Source organism: Dermacentor albipictus, chromosome 8 (assembly GCF_038994185.2).
Source record: "Dermacentor albipictus isolate Rhodes 1998 colony chromosome 8, USDA_Dalb.pri_finalv2, whole genome shotgun sequence".
Taxonomy (NCBI): Eukaryota; Metazoa; Arthropoda; class Arachnida; order Ixodida; family Ixodidae; genus Dermacentor; species Dermacentor albipictus.
The window spans coordinates 128,532,321-128,557,624 of record NC_091828.1 but is presented as its reverse complement, the minus strand read 5'-3'; the positions used below and the strand labels follow the sequence as shown (position 1 = coordinate 128,557,624).

Sequence of the window (25,304 nt, the reverse complement as noted above, 5' to 3'; positions counted from 1 at the left end):
TTGTCAGGCACAGATAAAAAAACGTGGTGCAGGAAAAGATACAAACAGTGAACTAAAGAAAAATATGAAAATTCAGCATAATGTCTGATGCGGCGGCCAGTTTCACCGTCTTTTTCAAAGACATGCCAGGCTTACAGCATCGTAAATAAATAAATAGCTTTTTAGTCATACGAATTTTCAGTGTAGTATTCATATGTTTTTGCACTATTATTGTTATACTTAGCCACCTGATACTGCACTGAAATTTAATTCACATATCTTATTCTTGATATGCATGGTATTGACGTATCGTTTTATGTCAAACCTTGAATTCACGCCCACAGGCAATGCTCCTCAGACAGAGCACCTTTAGGTCTGAGTAAATACGCAAAACCAATCACCTTCATACATTTTTCCATTCGTAAAATACTAGGCCAAACTCAGTGATTATAGCTCAAAAGCTCACCATGCCAGAGCAAAATGGAAACAAGAAATAAGCGACCAACACGAAACTGTAGACTATTTTATTTCAACTCTCTGAAGACTTTGAACAAGAAGGTTTATCTTTTTTTCACCCTATTACATGTGCACTGTGAACACTGTTCACGTTTTTCAATCTCCCTTTTCTGAAGGAGTCAGCAATTGAGGCTGAGAGCATGCACGACATTCGGAGCAATCACCCTCCACGTTTATAACTTTTTGCAAAGTCATTCTGCTGTCACCTATACGTGAGGAGGAATCTCAAAACAACATAAGATGCTGATGCCACAAGCACACATGAACCCATGTTCATGGGGCAGATAATGCCATGAGATATTTTACAACTGATACTGACAAAGCTGTTTACAAGATAAACGTCAAAAAATACAATCACAGACATGCTTAAGCCTTGTCATTTAAACTTTAGCCACAATGTGCAAACAACTGTCCAAATCATAAAATATGTTTATAAAAATGTTTATATGGCAGGGTATAAGCAATTGGTAAACTGACAATGGAGACCAACAAGACCATGCAAAAAGACTGTATGAGCACGATCAAAAATCCCTTTGCCTACAAGCAGTCGATTTGTAATGGTACACTTCCATCAAGGTCTACCGTGTTCAGTGACATGTATTTCCCTTTGATGCACCTTGTGATATATATACGCACACCAACATACAAAAGAAATATGAAAATGCTCTTCTCAACAGCATGAATTAAATAATCCCACATACATGGTTCACTGCAGTAGTCTAGCAAAACATCAAGTACTTTATGCAAGGTGCAAACGTAATACTTTCATAAATCAATCTCGGGTATGTGGCATTGCTACCAAACTATGCTTAACATAGTAGTAAGCAGTACAAATGCCCCTTGTACATTGAAGTGTGGCAGAAACAATTTGTCTAAAGACACAATGTCAGCTTGTAACATGAGCACAAAAACAGTGTGCTGCAACACAAACCTAGACATGTTTGTGATGCAGCAAGAATCAAGTCTTGAATTTCACATTGTGATGAACTTCATATTGATTCTGCATCCTCCCTTACACTGATTTCAGCATACCCTGCGTAGGCCATGGCATCCACCTGCGCAACACCTACTTTCATTGCACGTTGATTGGCTGAGCAAGCCATGCTCACCAGTCTAATAAGGTTTTGCAAAAGATGTCGCATTCAGCAATCATTTGAGAGTTCGGCACAGAGGAGCACGCATGTCACCACACCAGGGGACCAGAACAATCCTCGGTGTGCAGAACGCATCCAAAAACATGCATATCAAGATGAACTTGTTAGACATACTCTGATAAAAGTACAGCATGATAAAGATGTTATTTCAGAGCGTGTGGGCAGGGTATGTGACCTGTCTGCTTAATCATCCTGGATCTTTTCTACCATCTCACCAACTTGTGACAAACGCTTTGTACATAGTGTCCCAGATTTAAATGCGGGAGCAACTTTCAGTTTCATCAGCCAGCAAGCACTCATGCTGGGGAACTGCATACTTCCATCTGCTGCTATCGAACAGCAAGTGTAGGTACCTGCATTTTCATTTCAACTTCAAAATAAGAATGAATACCTTGCACTTGCCACTGCCTTGTTTAACTTGTGCTACAAGACTACATTTTTGGTCTGCGTTGTTGCTTGACTCCTTTGTCTGGAAAAAGAGAAAGCTGTTGTACAAGCGAGTGTAAGTGAGCTGCTGTATGGTCACAGACTTGTTGTTTTCGCCACCAAATAAATCAGTGGGTCTTCTAGAAATACTGTGCTGGACTGCGCAGGACTGCCTGAGAGGCTGCATATGCCAACACTCACTGGTTGAAAGCATAATCTCCGGATAGTCCTAGGGAGTCTGGAAAGAAATTTTAATCACACCCAGTGTGGAAGGAGGAAAGATAAAAGCAGAAGGCAGGGAGGTTAACCAGAAAAACGTCCGGTTGGCTACCCTACACCGGGGGAATAAGAAAGGGGAATACGAAGATGACAGGGAGAGAGAGAGAGTGTGAACTGACAAGAAAGCAAGGCATATTTGCGAGTTGTGTTTCTCCATGTTTTATTTCAAAATGTTCCCCTGTTTTGTGAATTCAGCTAGAGCGAGGCAACGAAATGAAATTTCCACATCAACTGTCATTCTGTGAAGTCAGCCTCCTGCATCTGTATTTCTATGCATTCTGTTGCTGAGTACAAGGACACTGGTTCAGTTCCCAGTTGCAGTGGCTGCATTCCAATGAGGGCAGAATGCAAAAAACACTCTTTACCTATGCTTCTGGTGCATATGTTAAAGAACCACTGGTGGTCAAAATTAATCCAGAGACAATGGCTTTCCTTATAGCCCATTGTGCAGCTTAATTCAGACATGAAACCTCACAATTCATTGCTGTTATCCACTCTACTTGCTGTTAAGCTTATTCTGTGGCTTAGCTGCTGACAGTCGGCAAAACCAGTTCATGTTATACTCTGCAAGCATGGGAGAATGTTTCATTTTCTTCATTTCTTGTCCCGTGTCCACCATTGTTAGAATACTATAAATCTGATATCAGCTAGCCCAAATCAATATGTTGCTGAATGCCAGTTCAAGCTCATGCAGCAGTTCATGTACACATGTGACAATGATTTTTTACTTTTTCCAGACAAGCCAGGTAAGCAACGGTGTGAAGTACTGCTATATTCAATGATGTCGACCAAAAAAATCTGATTTTGTAGTGAAATTTCAGCAAGAGCAAAGCAACAGCACGTAAAAAAAGAAAAAAAAAATGATGCCTTAAAACAAAAATGCAGATCACTGTATAAATTCCACTCGCATGTCCAACACTGTATCAAAATCAAATATCTTTATGATCCTGTCAGATGTGTATGCCTAAAATAGTATCTAAACCAGGGTGCTGGAATGATAAGTCTTTCGTTCCACTGAAAAAAAGTTCCATTCTGGTTCTGCTCTGGAATGAAAAAAAAAAAAAATTTCGTAACAGTTCATAACTTTCTTTTTCTTGTAAAACCTTTTGAAGCAATGTAATGATAAAAACCATATTTATTTTTCTCAATAAGTGAATTACGAATTCTGAGACCATGCTCAATGCATTGAGTCAAGGCAACGAGGATGATCTCAGAAGCAGCATGTCATAGAGTGTACTTGCCGAAATGCAAGACTATTGTTTCGATAAAATGAACTTAAATGAACCACAAAACTTGGTTACAAAGCGTTGTACCTATAGAAAACAAAATGATAAGCTCTTCAGGGTGCAAGCCCTCAGTTTTACTACGATACCAATCTGCTAGTGCACTGAGCGACAGGCTTACATTAGTGGAGCTCCAGATGGGCTATTGCTAATACTATCCCTGCCTGAAATAGGTGCTAATGTGAGCCCCTGAGATACACTCTAATGCTGACATTGCCTTATGTCAGTTGTTTCAGATTGCTGACTTTCCCCTTGAACTGAAACCCATAAAAAATATTTTGTTTTCACTTTGAAACAAAATAATAAATAATGTTTCGCTTACATTTCCGTTCCATTCCAACGCACTGGTCTAAACACTGCGATACAGGAAACACAGGGTACAGCATGCAAGTAAATTTCCCTGGGGCTGAATGTCTGTCTCTCCAGCAAACAAAAGCAGCAAGAGGCACTCTTTGCTTGCCTTCAAATTGCATCCTTGTAGCTCTTGCCAGTAAACCACAAGAAATGCCTGTTCTATTGGGAGCATACACTATGCAGTTAGGAAAGGTGGCACCAGGCAGACAGCTGTGCAACCTGCACAAACAGTGGGCAGCAGCATGTGAACTCACTGGCAACAATGCCAGCAGCACCTGGTGTCGACAAGGAATAGTGTGCATACAGCGCAACCTGGGCAACTCCCAAAAGTCAAGCGCAGCCCACTGTGAGAAACCGGCACCAAAACACATCAACCTTTAACAGACGCTGAAGGTAGACATGCTACTGGCTGATCTCATAATCAATCGCTTGTCAGTGACGCTGAGGGACTTGATGCCATCCAGGTATTGCCTGAATTCTGAAAGTTGGTGGCAAACCACTGAGAGCTCACTGGTTTGTCACCCACTTTCAGAATTCAGCTCTGTATTGCTTAAGACCACCCATGTCAACTCTAGTGCCAAGTCGTCCTAGCTGTGCCCTTAGACGAACCAGTGACATCTGTCATGACTGGGAAACTTTCCTCACATTAAAGAGAAGAAAAAGTGTGTTGAAACCAGTGAAAAGTAGCAACACAAAAAGATGTACTCAGAACACATGCTGGCATGTGCCCTTGTACGCCTTAGGGTACGTATTTTTGGTAGTTTCATTCGAGTAACACAGTATCTGTTGGGAGATGAGCCAATAAACAGGGATTGCCTTCAAAGCATCTTCCACCAGCCATAGCTATAATCCAACAGCTTATCTCACTTATCAGTTCCTCAGCTCAGCTGTTTATGATAACATGAAATTATGAATGGTTCATTTGCTTTACCACTGTATGGTCTCACTGTACGGTTTGCCCTAAACGTGCTCACAACACATGACTTATCATGCAGTGAACTGCAAATAGAACTTGCACAGTTCATTCTCAGGAAAGGGAAGTTGTCTCTAGTACTGAACTGACATTGTTTGATGCCCTGCATGTTTTTATTCCTTCAGTAGTGGGCCAAGTTCTGATATATACATTTGACGATACAGCGGGGCCTTCTGCATAGTCAGTCGGGCCCACCTGTAACAAGGGGTCATCATGATCACACCATAAACCTTATGCAATGCTCTTGCCCTTACTGCCTAGCTTATTTCGTGTTCCAAACTGCATTGGCACACAAAAGGTAAACTCACAAACATTACACTTGGCGCACAGTGGGGATCTCTACGTACATTACATCGAAGGACTTGTGCTTGTGGACGTGGGAAAAGTATCGCAAATACACCTACAATTAATATGGTGCACATGCAAGCAGTTGTATTAGTGCACCTAGAAAAGTAAATTGTAGAAATTATGACATAGTACCGCGCATTATGCATGCACTTGGTCGAGTGAAATCGCTGGAGAACTTTGATTCGTGCTTGGAGTAGTGTGCAGCCTAAGTGGAATACAGAGAACCAGACTGCACTTCTGTGACGCAGTGTTTTACATGTGAAGATGATGGGCATTCTGTGACGCGCAAATGGTGGCAATGATCTCCATGAAAACTCAACACTCCGGCAAAAGCATTCGTGCATGCACGCACATATAGGCACAAGAACACATGCATGCACACACACACAAGAATTTGGCTGCAACCTCTTACAAGAAACAAAAAAGATGATTATGACTCAATTGGACAGTAAACATGTGCAATAGACTGCAAGCACCGAGCGATAATGCAGCGTAATGTAATTGTTATTTTTTCTTGTTAATTTGTAGAAGCCATTCAAAACGCCTGCTCAGCTATGCCTATGTGAAAGAAAAGAACACACTCAATTTAACTGCAGTAACCTTTCGCAGAAATGTGAGGGAACTCTAGGCAGGTAAGCCCATATGGTATATTTAGCATTGAAACGGACTTGGCACAGCACAGTATAGTTAAACAATGGTATGCTCCACCTAACGTGGCAACGCTTAAGCACTGCATCAGCTGCAAACTGATCACATGTCTCAACTCTTATGACATTCCTATGCGCATAGTGCAGCAGTGCACTGTCGTGTGAAACTGCACGTAATTAGCAATGCTTGACATCGTGAGAAGATCAACATCAGAACAGAATCAATAGAATGGCAAAGCCATAGTTTGCAGGATGTGACACCAGTCAATGCATTACTTCAGCCTCGCATTAGTCCTTGTATTTGTGAAATGCTAGGCAGATTCTAAACATTAAGCTGAACACATAAAAACATGCATTACCCATTGCATAACTTATTTCAAGCAGGGGGATGGAAAAAAAAAGTGTGAAGAACTGCTCTATCTACATCGATTACAGCCATAAGTTTCATACGTTTCTGTTGTACCTGTTTTGTCATGTGATTCTCATGACTGTCACATAAAAAAGGGGAGCACAGAAGGAAAGTTAAGGGGCTACTACCAGATTTATCAAACATATATAAGAAGAAACAAGGAGCAATCACTAGTAAATTGACAAAAAAATTGTGAATTTTTCTAGCTGATTTAGATGAATGAGTTTCTTACTTATGCATTCACATATTAACACCACACTAAGCATCACACAAAAGTGATATCTCACACGTGATCTTCATTTGAGATGTCATAGCCATTGTTTGACTAATTAACACAGGAACCGTGCAAGGTGCCGTGAGGTCATCGTCATTAATAAGGATCCCTACAAATACATTTAATAAAAGGCGTGGAATAACGCGTCTTGTGCTAATTCGCAAACCTCTTCAAATAAAGTGTTCTTCAGTGCACCTTGTATGAACATAATTATCAGAAATCATATGCTCCTATTCCCTTGAAGTTTTCCTCTCCTTTTCACATTTTAACAGCACCTGAAGCTGCACTACCATGCTCTTCTCATCGTCGTGTTAGGCTTTTGTATTGGCATGACCTCACAATGGTATGTGATAATCTTCTGTTGCACTGCTTGGTCTCAGATATCGTAGTATATGTATCGCCATAGTGGTTTTATTCTCCACCATGATAAGGCATCCCCACCCATCAGTGATCAGACTTCTCTGTCTCTATCTCTCTCTCTATCTCTCTTCTTTTTTTTTTGCTTATGCAGGAGGCGGTTATCAGTTTTGATAGTTGAAGATATCTGGCAAATGGCCATTCTGTTTAATGCGCACAGCAATAAACAAAAAGTCGCGAAAATTTAACGTAGTTCATTGAAAGAAAAAAAAGTTTCTGTGGGAAAACAAAGAATCTGTAGGATCTGTGAATAACAGGATACAGACGTCGTAAAGCCTTCAAAATTTTTTGCATGTGCCTCCATCATTTGTACTTTGTAACTTATGGTAAAGTAAATTTCATTTGACATTAACTAAAGTATACGGGAAGCCTTTTGAACTGATGTGTAGCATCTCTGTAGCCCACTTACAGAAAAAGTATTAGACAGAAATGTTATTGACAACATCATCTGGTGTCTAAGGAAGATTATTTACCATGTTAAAAAAGTGTTGTAGTGCTCCTTTAAGCTGCTTAACAATTAAGGTGCTGTGACAACTGCATATACTCATGAAGGAATTATTTGCAAGCCATTTAGCTGAGCTGCAGCATTACTGTCACCTACATAGCCTCTTATATAGAAATAGCATCAAGCGTGATCTACAACGGCCTTGAAATACAATGCAGCAAGTAAACCGCACAAGCTAGCAATGTCCTGCGGTGCACATTTGTGATATGAAACTCGCAAGAGACGCAATAATACTGGCTCTAATGCGACAAAAGACAGTTCAAGAAGAAAGAATTTTCATGTAGTATTCATATTACTGACAAGAGGTACAAGCCTGATGCTCAAAATACAGCAATATTTACACGCGTGCAAACAGGAAGACATGATATGTTGACGCTGGTGGCAGTTGTGTTCTGTGGCAGAGGTGCACATCTAGCATGACCAAAAACAACATCCAAAATGTAGAACAGAGCCAACACAGACCTGATTCCCATGTTAGGCTTGATTCGTGCATAAAGATATGACTAAAGATAAGCCCCCTTTTGCAGAATACTATGTGGAGCCTGAGGTAGCATCAAAAGGTGCTTCGCTTTCTCGTAAAGCCTTTTAACTCAAGGCAAGCACACTAAAACCCAGTTCACTCAAAATTGGTTCAGGATCCAGGCCATAAACTTGCCATCATAACAGGACTTGAATGTGCTGCATACTGCACATCAGCTAAACACATGTAGTTGGTCTACTGCATGGAGCCTTGTCCTTCAGTACATGGTGAAACTTGATTAGTCTTGAAATGCTTACTGACACAGTGAACGTGCACAAAGCCCACAATACATGTTGCACATTTAGCTGGTTCATACTGGCGAAGACAAGGAAGCACAACTTTGAGAATAGTGAAATGAGGGACAACACTGTCACTCCTTTCATTTCTGTGAAAATTCCAGGCTGGCACTTTAGGCCATGTGGCTCTCTTGACTCAAACTAGTGACCTAGTAGCCAATTCAATGTATCAGAAGTAGGCTAATTTTACTAATTGGCCCTTATTTAATAAATATGTATCAAACACATGTTGTAGGTGTGAAGCTGAAGCTGATCACTATTCTACGCATATCTACCTAATACCACTTTCAATATGTATGTTCCCTAAAAAGGCGAAGAAATACATGAAATTCTACGTAATTTTGTCAACAAGTTGTTGCCCAAAGTTGTTGCACTAACCGAGGGTACAGGGCAGCTGGCCACAGTGGGCAGCACAGGCACTGTACTGCCTACTGCAGCTCAATCATTATGGAAAAGCCAACCTCTAGGAACATGTGAATAACAGCCTCCTCATTTGTACGACATTCTTGAAGACTTGCTTAGGTGTTTAGTTTGATTAGATTTCTGATCATTGCTGCTAGGTCAACACAACAGTCCTCTGGCAGTTATGATGTTGAAATATAAGAAATGAATGCTTCACCTTAGAGACTCTTGAATTTTTTTTTAAAGGAGGTCCTACATTCGTTGCCATTGCTACAAGTAGCGCTGGCTAACACTCCGATTGTGGGTTAGCCTTTACACAAGTGCAAATACTAACGAAAGTCTATAGGAGGATGGCTGCCGCTGTAGCTTATGGTAGAGCACTGCACACATCATGTGCAAGATGTGGGATTGGCCCCCACCCACGGCATGTTGTCTTTTCATCCCCTTGCATTTCTCTTTTCCTCATTATTTCTAAACTTCAATTCACTATACCTTAATTCCCCCTATATTTTCCCTGGCTTTTCTATTTGTTTGTAACAAAAAGCGACCTGCTGCAGTGGCTTAGCGGCTATGATTTTGCGCTGCTATGCACGAGGTCACAGGATCGAATCCCAGCTGCGGCAGCCACATTTCGATGGGGCAAAATGCAAAAACGCTCGTGTCCCATGCATTGGAGGCACATTAAAGATCCCCCGGTGGTCAAAATTAATCTAAAATCCCTTGCTATGGCGTGCTTCATAATCAAACTATGGTTTTGGCACGTAGAACCCAGAATTAAAAAAAAAAATCGGGCCCCTCGGTTCTCATTATTCTTGCACATTTAATTCTTTTAGTAGGTTACACACAAGAGAAATTGGTAGCCAGTAAAACCTTGTTATGAGTTTCAGCACACTGAGTAAAATTAATGATAATAATGATAAGCACTAAAAAATGTGGAGTGCCCTTAAAACATCATCTGTAGCAATATGCAGCACACTGAAGTGATATGGAGACAGGGGGTTCAATTCACCCAAAGCTCATTCTCCATTGTGGGGGGACTTGATCTGGTTCCATTGTGGGCGGAGCCACCGACTTAATCTTCGGGAGCCTTCGGTTTTGGCTCCCCGAGGTCTCAGTCCCTCAGGACTCAAATAAAGTTCTTGTCATGTCATGTCATGCCCTTAAAACAGCGCTCATGGTGTTGTCTTCTCGTCTCGTGTCCCTGTCTATGTTTTGCGCTGTTAACACCAGGATGGAAAACCAACAAACCCAAGCTGCTGTTCAAGCAGAACAATGCGGCAAGTGAATAAATGATGATCACTGATGTGACATCATTTCCAATGAATCAAGAAAAAGCACAATTAGGCACCAACAACCTTTGCCATTCACAAATATAGTGCATACAGTGTACAGCAGACCTCATAGCATTCATAATAAGATTTCTCATCAGCACTACTTGGCGATTTTTCATTTGCCGCAGCCACATTATGTACACAGAATCATAGCAGCTCTTTGCTGGAATATAAGTTACCGATTTACAGCTGAGATGAGTACTTATAGGGCCCAGTCAAGTCCATATTGGGAAACAAGGAAAAATATACGCTACTGCAAGTGTCTTATGGCTTCAGAGTAGTAAGCTACTGGACATGTTGGTGCAAGACGTGGGTAAAGGTGTTGTGCAAAAAGCCACTCACCTTCACCTAAATGTTTTATGGCTACTAAGAAAGGCCATTTTCTGTTCCCTCCTTTCTCCTGCAAGACAGCACACAAATGCATCATAGGTGCACAAAATACTGCCACTTCACACTGTAAATAACCGAGGTGCAAATTATGATGAACTCCCAATAGATATGCCAAGCTTACATAACTTTATTTCAAGGTGCTGGACACCCCATTGCAAGAAAGACAACATTATAGGATATTGTTTTTGTTGATTTTCTAGCAAGTCCTCGTAATTACACATTAATTAAATACTTATTTATTGTGCAGTCAGTCGTGTTGCATTTTCATATAAAAGTCGCTGAATCACTAGCTCGAAGTGCATGCATCCATTCTATTGGCATTGCTGTAGGAATGCGGCATGTCAAACGTCTCATCAAACATCGTAATGCCTTCAGCAAGGTCGCCATCTGTAGAAATATGCAGCACACTGAAGCACACTGAAAGCTCATTCTCCATGGCTTTTTTCTTGCCACCACTGGACAGAATTGGCAAAAACAAATTGTACACAAATGTGTACACCATGCCTGAAGGGGATATGCTGTAAGAAGGGTTCACTGTATCAAAACACCAGCAGACGGCACATGTACATGAACTTCATAGGGGTAAGGAGAGACATCATGGCAAAACAGTGCAGCTGACAAGACGGGTAAAACAGACAAGACAATGTGCTTGTCTTATCTATTTCACTCGTCCCGTCGTCTGCACTGTTTTGCTATGATGAACGTAAACCAACTAGGCCAACTCTAATTCCCTGTGCTTGGAGAAACATGTTTCAGCACATCTGCCACAGAACACGCTGTCCAATCCAGTGACAAAAGACACTACTCTGTCATTCCACCCTGGTACATTAACAAGTGTCATCAGATACAGCTGAGGACTTGGGAGTAGGTCCTTGCATGTGTCGTGAGGCTGAAAAGATGCATCAAAAAACTTTGAACAAGAAAGACTTCGGGAACGACCACAAAACAGGTCGAGGAAAGACGGTGAGCAGGGGGCATAGTTTGCCTGGGGAAGAGGTTTCATCGGGGGTGCAACCTGACGAGCAGCATTCACAAAACCCTTTTCCTTTCAATTGTCACTGATGCCCCATCGTATCCATTTCACACAGACTTCTAGATCTGGCTTTTTGCTCAAATCAGCAGGCAGCCAATATAACTAGACGAAACTGCAAAATTTTAGATTCCTAAGGTACGTACGTAGTACAATTTTCAATTTAACAATACGCCAAGTCCACAGAATTGAAAAAAAAAAGAAGAAAGACAGAAGACTGCAATTGGCTTTGTGAAAGAGTGGCTCCTAGGTCAGTCTCTAATCAATGCAATTAAGTTACACACTATTCTGCCAGCAGTCAAGAACTTCCTATTTTCAAAAGATGTGCTAATCTCTGGCGGTCTTGCTCCATATTTATTGCTCACTTGTCAAAATGTTTACGAAAGAAAAATAAGAATCATCTCAATATGATTTTTCATTTGCAAAGGCTTCAGCTTATATTGGGTATTAAAAACAAGTAGAATCTGTAATTTTGCATGTCTTCCATATTATGCAAACTATGAAGCTGTGGCCATCAGTAAGACTATATACAGAACAGTGTTTTAAGTGCTTGCATTAGAAATACGATGTCACTTTTCCAGTTCTTGCTAATGGGTGCTTTTTAACTCGTTAGCATTGATTAACACAACTTGAAAGAAAATAGACATAGTTAACTCTTTTTTGACTTGTGGTATTTCCACAAGTGCTTTGAGTGTTACTGTTAAACTCTCACTTCCAAGTGACTGATCATGCTTTTCCCTCTACAAGATCTTACTGTCTCTTGCACACTTTAGAAAAACGAATAATTTCATGGTAGCTGTATCATAAAGTGTTTGTAGTAACAAGATGTCCCATTGACCAACAACCACAAAAATATCTCGTTTACACTAGCAGATACGTGAAAGTCATTCAAAGTGGATATAGTCTCTACCAACTGTGTCCAGGACATTAAATTATGATGGATATATTTATTTTTTTTAGCAAATACCTACATTGCACTTCAATTATCTATAGCTTCTTAAGCACAAGAAGAGCTATGCAGCAACATTTCCAGCATTGTACTACCAGGAAGGAAGGTGATTGCCTTAATATCTACACTTGAAGAGTGTCTGTACTGATTGTTCAACTATTTGTTGGTGCTCGAGGAGAGATGGTTAATGGGCTCGGAAGCAGCTAAAACTGATGAAGGAAACTCTCAGCATCGTCAGAAGATTTGTTGGATACATATATAACATGTCTAAGTGACTGTCGTTACATTGCTACCACTGCTGCTGAGTTATAGCAAAAGGTACTATAGTACGAAGCCATGTTTGCGTCTGTCCCACAACACGGCACATTGCACTCATCACATAACACTTTTATGCTGTCAAAGAGCAATGGCAGCCTCTCCTGCTCGGACATAATTTCAGCTCAAGTGCAAGACGCTGGCTGCACTTATTTCACAGCCTCTAAAACGCCCAACTAGTAATCAACATCACCGATTACAGAGTTGCACTTATGTGGCTAGATCTACACCTATTACAGAAGTTGCTGCTTGTCAATACTGACAAGCAGCAACTACATAAGCAGCAGGAGCATGAGTGGCAGAGGCTGGGGCAATTTGATTTGTTAATAGTATGTCATGCCTCACCACATTACCTTTTTACATTTTTACAAGCACTCCAGCTGTCTGTCAAAGCTCCCTTTTTTAAAAGATTCATTGTGCTGAACAGCAAGAGTGTTTTACTAAGATATATATATATTTAACACAGTGGTTCAGAAATATGGGGGTGCTTTAGAGTCAGCAGCTTTGAAACTGTTACTAACATCCCTCATGAGAGCAGCTTTCCTTTTTATGTTGATTATAGTGCATACATTACAATGAAGACCTTTAAAACTTTAAAGCTGTTGAAAGCTGGAGTAGCTGACCATGCACTACAGCATTCCTCCAAAAAAGACACACAAACTTAAATCCTTCACCCAATTAAAGCAGGCAGCATGAAATGCTATGATCTAAGAAACCCACTTAAAGTAATTTTCACAGTGACTTTCGGGTGGGAGTTCTACAACAGTGTGCAGACTGTGCATTCGTATTTGTGTTAAACATAAACCATAGTACAAAGAGCTATGTTCTTATTCTAACTTCAAAAGAGACGTGTTTATTGCTGCTTTGTTTGCATCCAAATTTTGCAATAACATCGAATTTTTTGGTCCACATTGTTCAACAAAGCACATAATTTAGCTTGCCTGATTCATGTATAAAAAGAAAGAAAAAGCAGCGTTGTATTAACAGAGGCAAACTGCTAAATACACATGGATGCTGCCTGTTGACAAGAGAAGGAAACAGCATGAATAGCAGATGTGGTAGAATGACTTCACATGCTGAGCTGCTTTGTTTCAATCATGTTTTAATAATATAGAATTGTATTGTGATCTCAGAATGAGAAGATGAAACAGAATTTTCCTACCACATTGGTTTTTCATTTTTCCCCATAAACCAGGCAGGCAACAATGCCATGTACTTTGTTAAATGATGAAGGCCACGAAAAAGCGATCTTGTTGTGAAGTCTGAGTACATATAAAGCAGAAGTAAGTGCAATGTCTTTTTTTATAGGTGTTATAATATAAATGCAGCTTAATGCCCATGTGCAGGTCGGAGAAACCATTAATGTTGGTTGCAGGCTTTAGCTCAATATTACTGTTAAATATTGGGCATGCGTTAAGTCCAAGGGGCTACATGAGATCAAAGCAGCTGGCAGTTCCAATTGTTATTCATCATATTATTTAGAAACTGCAACATGTAAACACTCTGCTAACAATATGTTCCGCAGGTCATGCACAGTGTGTAAATTTCTAGACTCCCATGGCAAGGTTTCTCTGGTTCTGTAAATACTAGTTATGTAAACTCATTAATTTTTACAGGGATATAATTTTTATCATATCCACAAATTTCTTACTGCCCACAAAATGTCTATCCACAAGCACCGGCATAATACATGCCTGTTCTACCTCATAAATATATTGGCCGCAAATTATTCTGTAAGCTTCAAATTGGGCCTAAAATGTGAACTGAACTTTAAAGCTCATGGACAAGACATTGTTTACAACAGTGAAAAAGAAACTTGCATGCATGAAGAATCGATGACACTACAATAATCTACTTGGTACTTTTTAGTAGTCAGATTCGTGCCTGCATTGAGTGTCTGGCAAACAAACTGCGACCAGGAAGAGTCTAGCTGCATTTCTCAGTGAACATGTTATGTTACAGGCAGCTATCCAAAGTGCTTTGATCATGTTGCCACTGATGACGATGTAGTTGTCACAGATATACCAGGCAAGTACTGCTGTGAAACACAGTGCTACATAAAGTAAGTCACCCAGGTGGTGTGGTTTTAGAATGAAGATCCAATAAATGGATATTTCTGCATAGCCAATTCATTGGAGGACATTTAATCTACATCTCTATTTAGCACAGTCCACTAGGCCCAATCAGCAGGTCTATTTCAGAATGAGATACAGACTCCAAAAATGGTTGTGCATGGTTTTCACAATGCTTTGTTTGATTACAAAGACTCATCTACTGAGCCTTAGATGTTTGTTTATTGCACTTCCTTAGCAAACTTTCCAAGCATAGGTCTAAACTAGGACCGGTGCATCTGATAGCTTGAAATACTTGCACAAACATAAAGGCCAGCTCTCACAAGTTAAAAATTTAGGAGACACATTGTTGCAGCTATAATGTGACTTGAAACCTGGTACAGCAATCACAGCGAGCAACAACATACACACATTCTTATAAAACGAATGCCTGTGATCCGTTCGTTTATATATGCTGCCTTTGCTTAGCTCCATCTGCAAGCAGCTCAGCCTAGCAGTGACCTTTGCACCGCTTCCATCAATGTTTAGTATGCAGAAAGATACCTTTACGTAATACAGTCAACAACCGCTTTTTCAGACATGCCTGATAATTCGAACTCCTTTGTGGGAATGCCACATACTCCATAGAGCCGATGTATAAGAACATCTTAAATTTCGGTCATTGAAACCTTTTGCCAACCAATTTTTCGGACTTTTTGCTGTGATTGCAGGTCCAAAATGCCATTCATTGAAATCGCCACCTCTGTTCAGCACTAGCAAGGACTTCGTCACCCTTGCTGATGGTGTCAAAGTGCGGAAAGTATGGAACGGGTCTAAAACGTTGTATAATGTCAGTTCCCGAAAGTCAGCTACACCGCAATATGGCAATGTGTGAAGGGGTCACTGTCATGGAACATAAAATGTGTTTCTGTATTATACATGTGTGCACCTGCCATTTCCTATCACAGTACGAGCACCGAGATGCCTAATAATTATACTGGCAGGCATTTAAAGCTACCTTGGAGGTGGCTGTGGCAATTTGAGCCCTTGAGGGCACTTAAAAGCATGCACTTGTTTCTGTGGATCGCCCGATTTTTCAAATGTTTTTGCGGTCCTTAGGAAGTGCAAAAAATTGGACGTTGACTGTATCACGTAACATCTAAAGTAGGATTTTATCCGTAGTTTAAGCATAAGAAAAAAATACTCAAACGCTGTGACTCAGTGCACAAGATGAAATTTAGCACGATTCCAGATGTAGGACAAGGTGCATTCTTGGAAAGAAAATTAAAAATAAACTTGCAATACATTTGTGCAAATACTGTAATCACAGTGAGAAGGCTGTACCCAACCGCAAAACCATGCAGTCATTTTTCAAAACGCATTTGTTAGCACCTCAGGTAAGACATCGCTTGTGTAGTTGCTCAGAATTACTTCAACTACGGCAAATCGAATTCTTTCCATTCTAAATGGATCCAAACTCGAAACCAGACACAAGATACTGCACTCATAGTGTATAAATTCTATTCCCTTTAAAAATCCAACTTTACAGAGTCACTAGGCACACACATTCATCTGCAAAATGGGGGGAAAAAAAAAAGGTTGATGAAGTATATAACAACACATAACTCATTATCAACCATGAAATCTTGTCATAATCGATGCAGCACTGAGGTTCATGCAGGCAATAAGTATGACTGAGTTGCCAGATTAGAAGTTCTACTAAATTCAAGCACATTGCACTTTGCTCGTCGTGGAGCAAGAAAGCAGGTTTAAGCACATCCCTCTTTAGTTTTCAGGCAGGAAGCTGCCCTTGTTGGAGATGACGAACCACTGCTGTCGCTCGCCGGATGGCACAGCCATCTGTGAACTTTGACTTTGTGGCCATACCAACACTCTGCTATGTCATATCAATTGACCAACTTGCTATGCATTGTCTAGAATCTAGCCCTCAGAGTCAGTAAGTGAATGCAGCCAGGTATCGGCTACTGGCCTGCTGTGTGCTGGCCTGGTGTGCGTTGGCCTGCGGGCGGGGCAAGGAGACAGTGGACGATCGCTGATGGCTGTTGACGTGGGCTGGCGTTGGGGCTGGTGGGCGCAGCGGCAGAGTCGAGTTCGGCGGCGGATGCAGGAAGAAGTAGCGGGACACGGTGGACACCATGAACCCTTGGCCCATAAGCATGGCACTGCTCAGGTCTGCGAGGAGGAAGAACAAACAAAAGTCGGTGCAGTACAGCCATTTCTGGGTTGCCCAATGTATGATCAACATGTTAGACAGCAGTTACTGCTACAGTCATCTGCATTGTTGATGCCTTTTACTGCCTTCAAACATAACAAGTAATAAACTAATTAACTGCTTTAAAAATGATGCAGTGTCTCTGTTTTTTCCCTTTGTCAGTGGCTGCAACTTCATCTTTCTCTTTGTTGTAGCACTTCTGGGATTTGTAAGGACGTTCAGCCTGAGTGAAGCGGGAGAGAAGGGGGAGTGAGCTCACAGACTCCCGTGACCATGGAGGCCAGAGGCGGCACGCAGGGCAGGTGGCCCGTCAGTCCGGCTGCCTTGAATGCAACTAGCTGCAGCCGCGTCAGGGTGAAGTGCAGGTGCAGTACAGTGAACTTGCGCCGCAGCAGCAGCTGCGGGGGCAGGGGCCGCGAGGCCAGCTTGACAAAGATGACAAAGCCGTACGTGCCCAGAAGGAAGGATCCGGCCTGGAGGAGCATCAGGTATGGGGACGCATTGGTCGCCTCCATCTGCAAAGAAATAAAAACGCTCCTGCTGCTGCCTCAGTTGTTTTACGTGCAGCTCCTTTTCACTAATGCGGTAAAAAGAGGCATGTTAAAGGAGAAACACTAAATCAGTTCAGACTGATAAAGTATTAATTCCAAAATACTATTTTCTTTCATTTCATGGTAATAGGTTGTTCTCATTTCTTTTTTCTTCTTTTTGCACACATCACACTGCTGATACCTTTCATAAAATACCATTTAGCAGACTTTAATTTGCACTATCAATGTTTCTTAATTTATTTTAATTTGATGTAATAGTTCTGTGGAAACCCGCAAGGTGGAGAAATAATTAATAAAGAAAAAATCAGACACCCACCCGTTTGTAGCAATTGCTACAAAGGAAATCCATATGGGCTCCTCTAAAGAAAAGCCTCGCATTTGAAGAAAAATTCGTCCTGGTCCGAGACTCAAACCCGAGACCACCACCTTTCTGGGGCAGTCGCTTTACCATCTGAGCTAACCAGGCGGCTAGCAGATGGCAGGGCGAAGCCAAATTTGTCAACAACTCAAAGTAAAGGCAAGAGTTCGATGTAATAGTTCTGTGGAAACCCGCAAGGTGGAGAGAAGTAATTAATAAAAGAAAAATCAGACATCCACCCATTCATAGCAATTGCTACAAAGGAAACCCATATGGGTTCCTCGAAAGAAAAGCCTCGCAGTTGAAGAAAAATTCGTCCTGGTTCGGGACTTGAACCCGGGACCACTTCTAATTTAATTTCTTTTCTTCTTCTAATTTTAATTTAATTTAATTTTAATTGGACAATATGAACATATTTCACAGCTTTCGTGATGTCAATGCAAGATGGGCCCCTTATGACTATCAACCACAAAAGTTTACAGACCACGGGATATCAGAAAGCATTGAATTTCCAAGCAGCCTGTAAGAGTAGCAAGCAAAACTGTAGATCAAAGTGTCATTCACACATACTAGTGGAGGCTGGAAATGTGAATAACAGGCTGCGTTGTGACAGCTGTGAAGACCTTTAGATTCTCAGATTTCAGCATCCATAAACTTTTGTGGACCGCTGCCCATTGTACATAGATTTATTTATTTATTTATGTTTTTTTGTCCACTCTTTTTGAAGCAGATGCTTAAATTCATATATTCCCTTTCCTATGGCAAACAAGCAAGAACACAGGTGCAAAGGTTTGGGCAAATCAATGATGCATGTCTGGTGCAGGTCTCCCCTGCTCTCCCAGCTATACTGGAACAAGCATTAAAGCACTTTAAAAATCTGTGTGACTCATCAAAAGTTGAGTTTGACAGACACGTCCAAGACTGTGTATGCATACCATTTCATTATGAGAGAAAACACCCTTCAGAAAAGCTGGGCAAGATGGTCGCACATGCTTTGTGCAACATATCAGGGGACGTGTGAAAGTCATGCATCCCCACAAGTGTTGAAACTTATGGTATACCACAGGAACTCCCTTAGATAGACTGCAGTCAGCATGGCAGCCACAGGAAACGTAGACCGTACAATTTTGACAAAGAGTGTGTGTCACAATCAAGCATTCAGGAAAGCAGTGGTGACTTATGTACGCGGTTGCAGGAGTGCTGTGCATATGTCCTGACAATATAAGCACTTGTGAGTGCTCATCTTTGTCTCTGCTCAGTCCTTTATTGAGCCAGGTTCCTACACTACATGAATAAGGTACACGCACCTTATCCCCTTCATGGATGCCTGTGAGCGTGCATACAAAGATGATGGTGACCAGAATCAGGGGGATGAAGAACAGCTGGTAGACCACCACTCGTAGGACAGCATACCTTTGCCTGTAAAGTCAATAAGCAGGGTCTTTGATTAACCAATTAATTAAAACATACTAATGCACACACAGTACACTTTAGGGGAGTGGCAAAAACATACAAACAAAATACTGCAACATAAAAATACAGTAATTATTGAAAACAGGAATGCAAAGTTAAAATTCTGCAATAAAAATTGGAGGACCCTTAAGCTTCGCCTTCAAGAGTGGAACGCGAGAGCGTTCCCGTCGACCCACCTAGGGGTGTAAGACAATGCGCTACTGCGCAGTGATCACTTACGAGGCGCCCCGCATCGAACTTTGCACCCACCAATCACGCAATGAGCGTCGAGCAATGCAGCATTCGTTGCTGCAACGAAACGTGCGCCTGAGCAAGCGGAACAAACAAAAAAAGCTCGTCTCGGAGGGAGAAACGATCTACGCAAGCCAAACGTAGTGATCGGCACGGACAGCTGGGCCGCGACACACCATGAAGGCGGGGCTGATCATGGGGTTGACGCCTCGATGGGATCGTTCTTTATCTCGCTTGGGAGCACCACGCAGACGCATGACTCCTCGCCAGCAGCACGGCACACATTGCAGGGGACGCTTTCGCACCAGATGCGCTACAGCGCAGCGATCACATCAGAGGCGTCCCGCATCGGACGCTACACCTAGGAATCGTGCTGTGAGCGGAAAGAGGAGCCGCGTCGGCTAAACACGAGGGTTCGAGTGACGCTTGCTGGAAGTTGGAAGGGGAGAGAGCAAGAAAAGTTATTAAACGCAAGGGTATTGGGGCACCCTCGCACCAGTCCCCGCATGGCCCCAATGCGCTAAATCAAGACGAAGGGGAGAAGCGGTCGAATGGCGTGCCACCTGTCAAGGCAGCGGCATACATTGTGAGGAGGAGGTCCTCTGTGTTTGTCGCAAGATGGCTCTGCGTGTGCACCAAACGCAGAATAAATGTAGCGGAAACGTACTTCGCTACTCGTTTAACTGTGACTTCTGTAATTTACATGCTCATAATTACAGATATACACCGCAGTATAACTTTCTACGGCACGTTTCTAAGGCAACACCGCATTCACAAGAGGCGCTTTTGTCCCGCTTTGAACCATCAAACTCATGGCTGAGTGGTAGCGTCTCCATCTCACACTCCAGAGACCCTGGTTCGATTCCCACCCAGCCCATCTTGCAAGTTGTTTTTATTTATGAATTGCCTTCCGGGATTGTTTGCTCAAGGCCAACACCAACGACACCGGCTTTTCTGCGACACGAGCTTCTTAACGCTGTCGCGTTAAAGCATGAGCGACCTTAAGCATCCGAACATCAGTGTAGTAAAGACATAAACAACTTGCAGTAAAAAAAGTTACACAGCATGCTACACTCCTGTAACACGTGAAGGCGAAAGCTGTACGATCAGAGAGGTCAGTCTTGTTGCAAGACATAACAAGCCGTAGTCTGAAGTAAACATATGGTGTTGTGGGTCGACCTCCTCAGCAACACATGCAAGTACCTAATGCACTACCTAAAAGTTCTTTGTTCCTTCTTTCATTCTCTCTTTCTTTCTGCATTTCTTTCTTTGGCTCCTTCTTTGTTCTTTCTTTCGTTTTTTCCTTTCTTTTCTTTTTTTTCATTTATATTCATATTCATCTTTGCTTGCTTACGTGGGTATGAGCCATTGCAATTGGATTGGATTGGAGCCAATTTTATTTGTGCCCGCTGTTGGGCACTTGTGCGCCCCTACAAGGGCCTATGTCATGTACGAAGTCACCGTTACTCAGCGCGGGTCTCTGCTCACCGTTGCGGCTCGCTGGGTCCCTGCCTTCCGAGCACCCCGAGGACCTGCTGGATGGCCCAGAGCTGTTCCGTCTTGGTTGTAGCTCTTCGCAGCTGCCTCGAGCCGCGGTGGGATCGTTCTTGATTTTGCTTCTTCTGGATTGTTAATGCAGTCCCACAAGATGTGCGTGTAATTTGCCGTCTCTCTCCAGCAGAGTCTGCACTTATCGGTCGGATATGTCTCTGGGTACATGCGATGCATCATTCCCGGGCTTGGTAGCGATCCGGTCTGGAGCTGTCTTACTGGTACTGCCTCCGCTCAACTCAGCCTTAGGCGTGGGGGTGGGAGAGTCCTGCAAACCATGCGGTAGGCCTTCATGATTTTGTTGTAGTCCTTCATATGGTCCTTGGTTCTGAACCACGTCGGACGGTCTGTTGCCGGGGCACGGTTGGTTAGCGCTCGCACCACGGTGTGTGCCGTCTCATTGTGGTTCTCATTGCGTTCCGACGGGTCGCCCGCGTGCGCCGGGAACCACTTGAGTCTTACTTTTCTGTGTTGTAGTTTGGCCGCTCACAGTACGTGCTCGGCCTCCCTGCAGATGTGGCCTTTGGCGAAGTTTCGCACCGCCTGTCTCGAGTCACTCAGCACCGTGTGGCAGTCTGCGTTGGCGATGGCCAAGGCGATGGCTTCCTCCTCCGCTCATTCCACTCTGGCGCTTCTCACACTCGCTGCCATCCTCGTGGCGCTGGTTGACGCCTTTGTGACGATCGCTGCGAAGGCGTTCCATTGGTATTTGGCTGCGTTCACGTACCGCGCGTGCTCGTTGTTGGCATGCTGGTCGATGAGAGCCTTGGCCCTCGCCGCTCTTCTTCCCCTGTTGAACTCGGGATTCGTGTTCTTCGGTATGGGGTCGATTCTGGTCTGGTGTCAGACCTCTTCGGGGATGGGGAGCTTCACCTCCACCTCGTTTGAGTGTCCTATTCCCAGGTCGTCCAGTATCTTTCTCCCGGCTTTGGTCATGGACAGCCGCTCCAGTTGAGAGGTCCATTGCGCTTCGGCTATTTCTTCAAGCGTATTGTGTTTCCGAGTTGTAAAAAGTGGGTCGTGCTCATGGACTCGAACAGGCCCAGCGCCGTCTTGTATGCTCTTCTGATGATCGCGTTGATTTTGTTATGTTCGTGTTGTAGCCATCTGTGGTAGGCTGCAGTGTGCGCGACGTGACTGATGATAAAGGATTGGACGAGCCTAATTAGGCTCTCCTCTCTCATGCCAGCCTTTTGGGAAGTGGCTCGTTCGAGGAGTCGAATCGCATTGGCTGCTTTTGCCGTGAGACGGGTGATGGTTTCACCGTTTCTTCCGTGCTTTTCAATGACCATGCCTAAGATCCTTATTTTGCCAACCTTGGGGATCATGTTGCCGGATTTGGTTACGATTCTGATTTTTTCTTATTCACGTTTTCTGGTCTTGCGTCTGCTGTTTTTGGTAGGTGGCAGTATGAGAAGCTCCGATTTGATCGGCGAACATTTTAGTCCCGGTGCCTTCCAGCTGGTCTTCTATTGCGTCGATGGCGGCTTGCAGCGGACCCTTAATGTGGGCGTCGCTGCCACCGGTCCCCCACAGCATGATATCGTCCACGTAGATGGTGTGCCTGACGTCTTCGATGTCCGCGAGCTTTACGGCCACTCCGATCATTACCAGGTTGAACAGCATCGGCGAAATCACCGATCCCTGCAATTGAGCTATTAGGGCTTTTGCCTTAACAAATAATATTTTGCAGTTGCATCTTGTGTGCTAAACTGCTCAGAATATTGACATAATAGTTCTGTAGAAACCCGCAAGGTGGAGAGGAGTAATTATTAAAAGGAAAATGAGACATCCACCCAAATGTAGCAAATTGCTACGAAGGAAACCCATACGAGTTCCTCAAAAGAAAAAACCTCGCAGTTGAAGAAAAATTCGTCCTGGTCTGGGAATCGAACCCGGGACCACTACCTTTCCGGGTCAGCCGTTCTACCATCTGAGCTAACCAGGTGGCTAGCAGATGGTAGGGTGAAGTCAAATTCATCAACAATTCCAAGCAAAGGCAAGAGTTAGCAAGAGGCTTAGCAAGAGCAAGCAAGAGGCAGAATATTATTGTTGCTGCATTATGCCCAACTGCTAGCCTAACAATCGTTTCTCAAACACGCACTGCTATCATGCTTTGTTGACACCACATAGCCCACCCACCATGTACATAATTTGTATATTCCAAGAATGTATCACAACGAAACCGTAATATCAACCACTAATGACATGTGCGTGCCGATGAGATAAATTTTAATGCTAGGTGAAGGGGTTCGCCAAACAAAAAGTTTGATATGTTATGTTGTTAACAAAAAGTTTGATATGTTAATTAAGTAAGCTTGGTGCGGGCTCCAAACAACTGAGGCGTATTCAAGTTCACTTCGAATGACAGTTTCACAAGCTAGTGTTCTTGTGGATGAGGGGCACCAGGTAAGGGTACGTCTGACTTAACCAAGTGATTAAGTGGTATCGGTAGCCAATTTTGTGGTATGGTTGGACCAGGTCAACTTGCTGTTAGTAGTGATACCAAGATAGCAATATGATTCGATGGTGGATAGGGCTGTCAAGTTGCAAGAGTATGGGTGATCTTTGTTAGAGTGTTTACAGGATACCTGCATAACCTTACATTTGGAGATGTTAAGTTTAATTAAAGAATTGGAACACCAGGTTTCTATTAAGTGTAAGTCTTTTAGAAGCATTGCACGGTCTTTTTGGTCTGTAACAAGGCGATAAATTATGCATTTGTCTACAAAAAGTCGAATAGAGGATGAAATGCCATTAGGAAGGTCGTTTATGAAGATGAGAAAGAGAAGGGGACCGAGGACGAACCCCTGTGGTACTCCAGATATGATGCTAGCAGTGGTTGAGCAATGATTTCCAACAGCTGTGTACTAGAAGTGATTAGTAAGAAAGCAACGAATCTATGACAATGCAAGAGGGTCTAGACCGAGGCATGTAAGTTTGGCCAAAAGCCACCGATGGGGAACAGAGTCAGATTCTTGGGCAAAGTGTAAGTATATGATGTCTGTTTGAAGTGGTGAGTCTAAGTTCAGGTGAAGTTCAGTAATAAATTCAAAAAGCTGTGAATCGCATGACAAACCAGGCCGGAAACTGCGCTGATTGTGAAAAAGGAAGGAATGGTCACCAAGATGACACGCTATTTGCAAATATATTATATGTTCTAGGAGTTTACAGGGAATGCTTGTTAGAGAAAGGGGGCACTAGTTGAAAGGATCAGAGTGGCTGCCTGACTCATGTACCGGTACTTTACTAATTTTATTTTATTAATTTTACCAATACCACTTTACAAATCTAGCTTTATGGCACTGTCAACAAACAAAACGTTATCTCAGTCCTTTTGGCTGCACCATAGAGATGGATAATATTTTGACACGGGTTTTGATGCTGTCTGCTCGAGCCTACTTAATTTTTTGTGGGTAAAAATGCACTACACTGTATACTAATGGAGCCAAAGACTAAACTTACAGAATTTTAAGAAATTTACTGCACCGCAACAACCCTAATATGATAAAATGCTTTGAAACCTCTAACGCTGCACTGACGTATTGGCACTAGGGCTATGGCAAAAAAAAACATGTAAAGAATGAAATGTTGACTTTCATTTCATTTCAATTTTGTGTTAATGGGTTAATTATTAAAAATTATCAACCCATTGACACAAAGTTAAAGAACACTTAGTTTTCAAAGAATATGTTATCAGTATAAACTGACAAAGTTTTTCTATAGTGTTCTCTCAAGGCAGGTGTGGTGCAGCAAAACTAATTATATGAGTAACATCATTAAATTTCGGTATGCGACACTTGACAAACTACATTGTTTAAGCAATAAGGAGAGCTAGCCTCACTTGGAGAAAGATGGTGTCGGGCAGCACCACAGCACACAGCAGATGGGGGGACCCCGCAGTGGCATTTGCTCGTTGATGAGCCGCTGGACAAGCTGCTCCGAGCCCCCCGCATAGCAGCTGATCAGCTCAAAGTACATCACCAGCGAAAATGGAAGATACCTGCATGTGTATTGCATGCAACAGCTGTCAGCTGCACAGAGGTTCACGTGATGCAC

At 42.6% G+C, this 25,304-nt stretch overlaps 2 protein-coding genes across 9 annotated transcripts in view; one reads left to right on the top strand and one right to left on the bottom strand.

Moving 5' to 3' along the window:
* LOC135918972 (mitotic spindle assembly checkpoint protein MAD1-like) overlaps positions 1 to 17,410 on the top strand; it is a 98,199-nt gene extending 80,789 nt beyond the window's left edge. The window contains exon 20 of one of the 4 annotated variants that reach the window (XR_010569837.1): positions 17,276 to 17,380. The gene's annotated coding sequence lies outside the window, so the exon portion shown is untranslated. Of the gene's footprint in view, positions 1 to 17,275 lie in introns of all 4 variants that reach the window. The other 3 variants (XR_010569838.1, XM_065452694.1, XM_065452693.1) reach the window with 3 other exon arrangements.
* LOC135918975 (organic solute transporter subunit alpha-like) overlaps positions 1 to 25,304 on the bottom strand; it is a 63,989-nt gene that overhangs the window by 18,485 nt on the left and 20,200 nt on the right. For 4 of the 5 annotated variants that reach the window (XM_065452700.1, XM_065452702.1, XM_065452703.1 and 1 more), the window contains 4 exons: positions 25,090 to 25,248; positions 19,298 to 19,409; positions 17,341 to 17,596; positions 10,613 to 17,041 (listed from right to left, as the gene is read on the bottom strand). In XM_065452700.1, the coding sequence (XP_065308772.1) occupies positions 16,803 to 17,041; positions 17,341 to 17,596; positions 19,298 to 19,409; positions 25,090 to 25,248 (766 nt within the window). In that variant the 3' untranslated portion in view covers positions 10,613 to 16,802. Of the gene's footprint in view, positions 1 to 10,612; positions 17,042 to 17,340; positions 17,597 to 19,297; positions 19,410 to 25,089; positions 25,249 to 25,304 lie in introns of those variants that run through there. The other variant, XR_011508146.1, reaches the window with a different exon arrangement.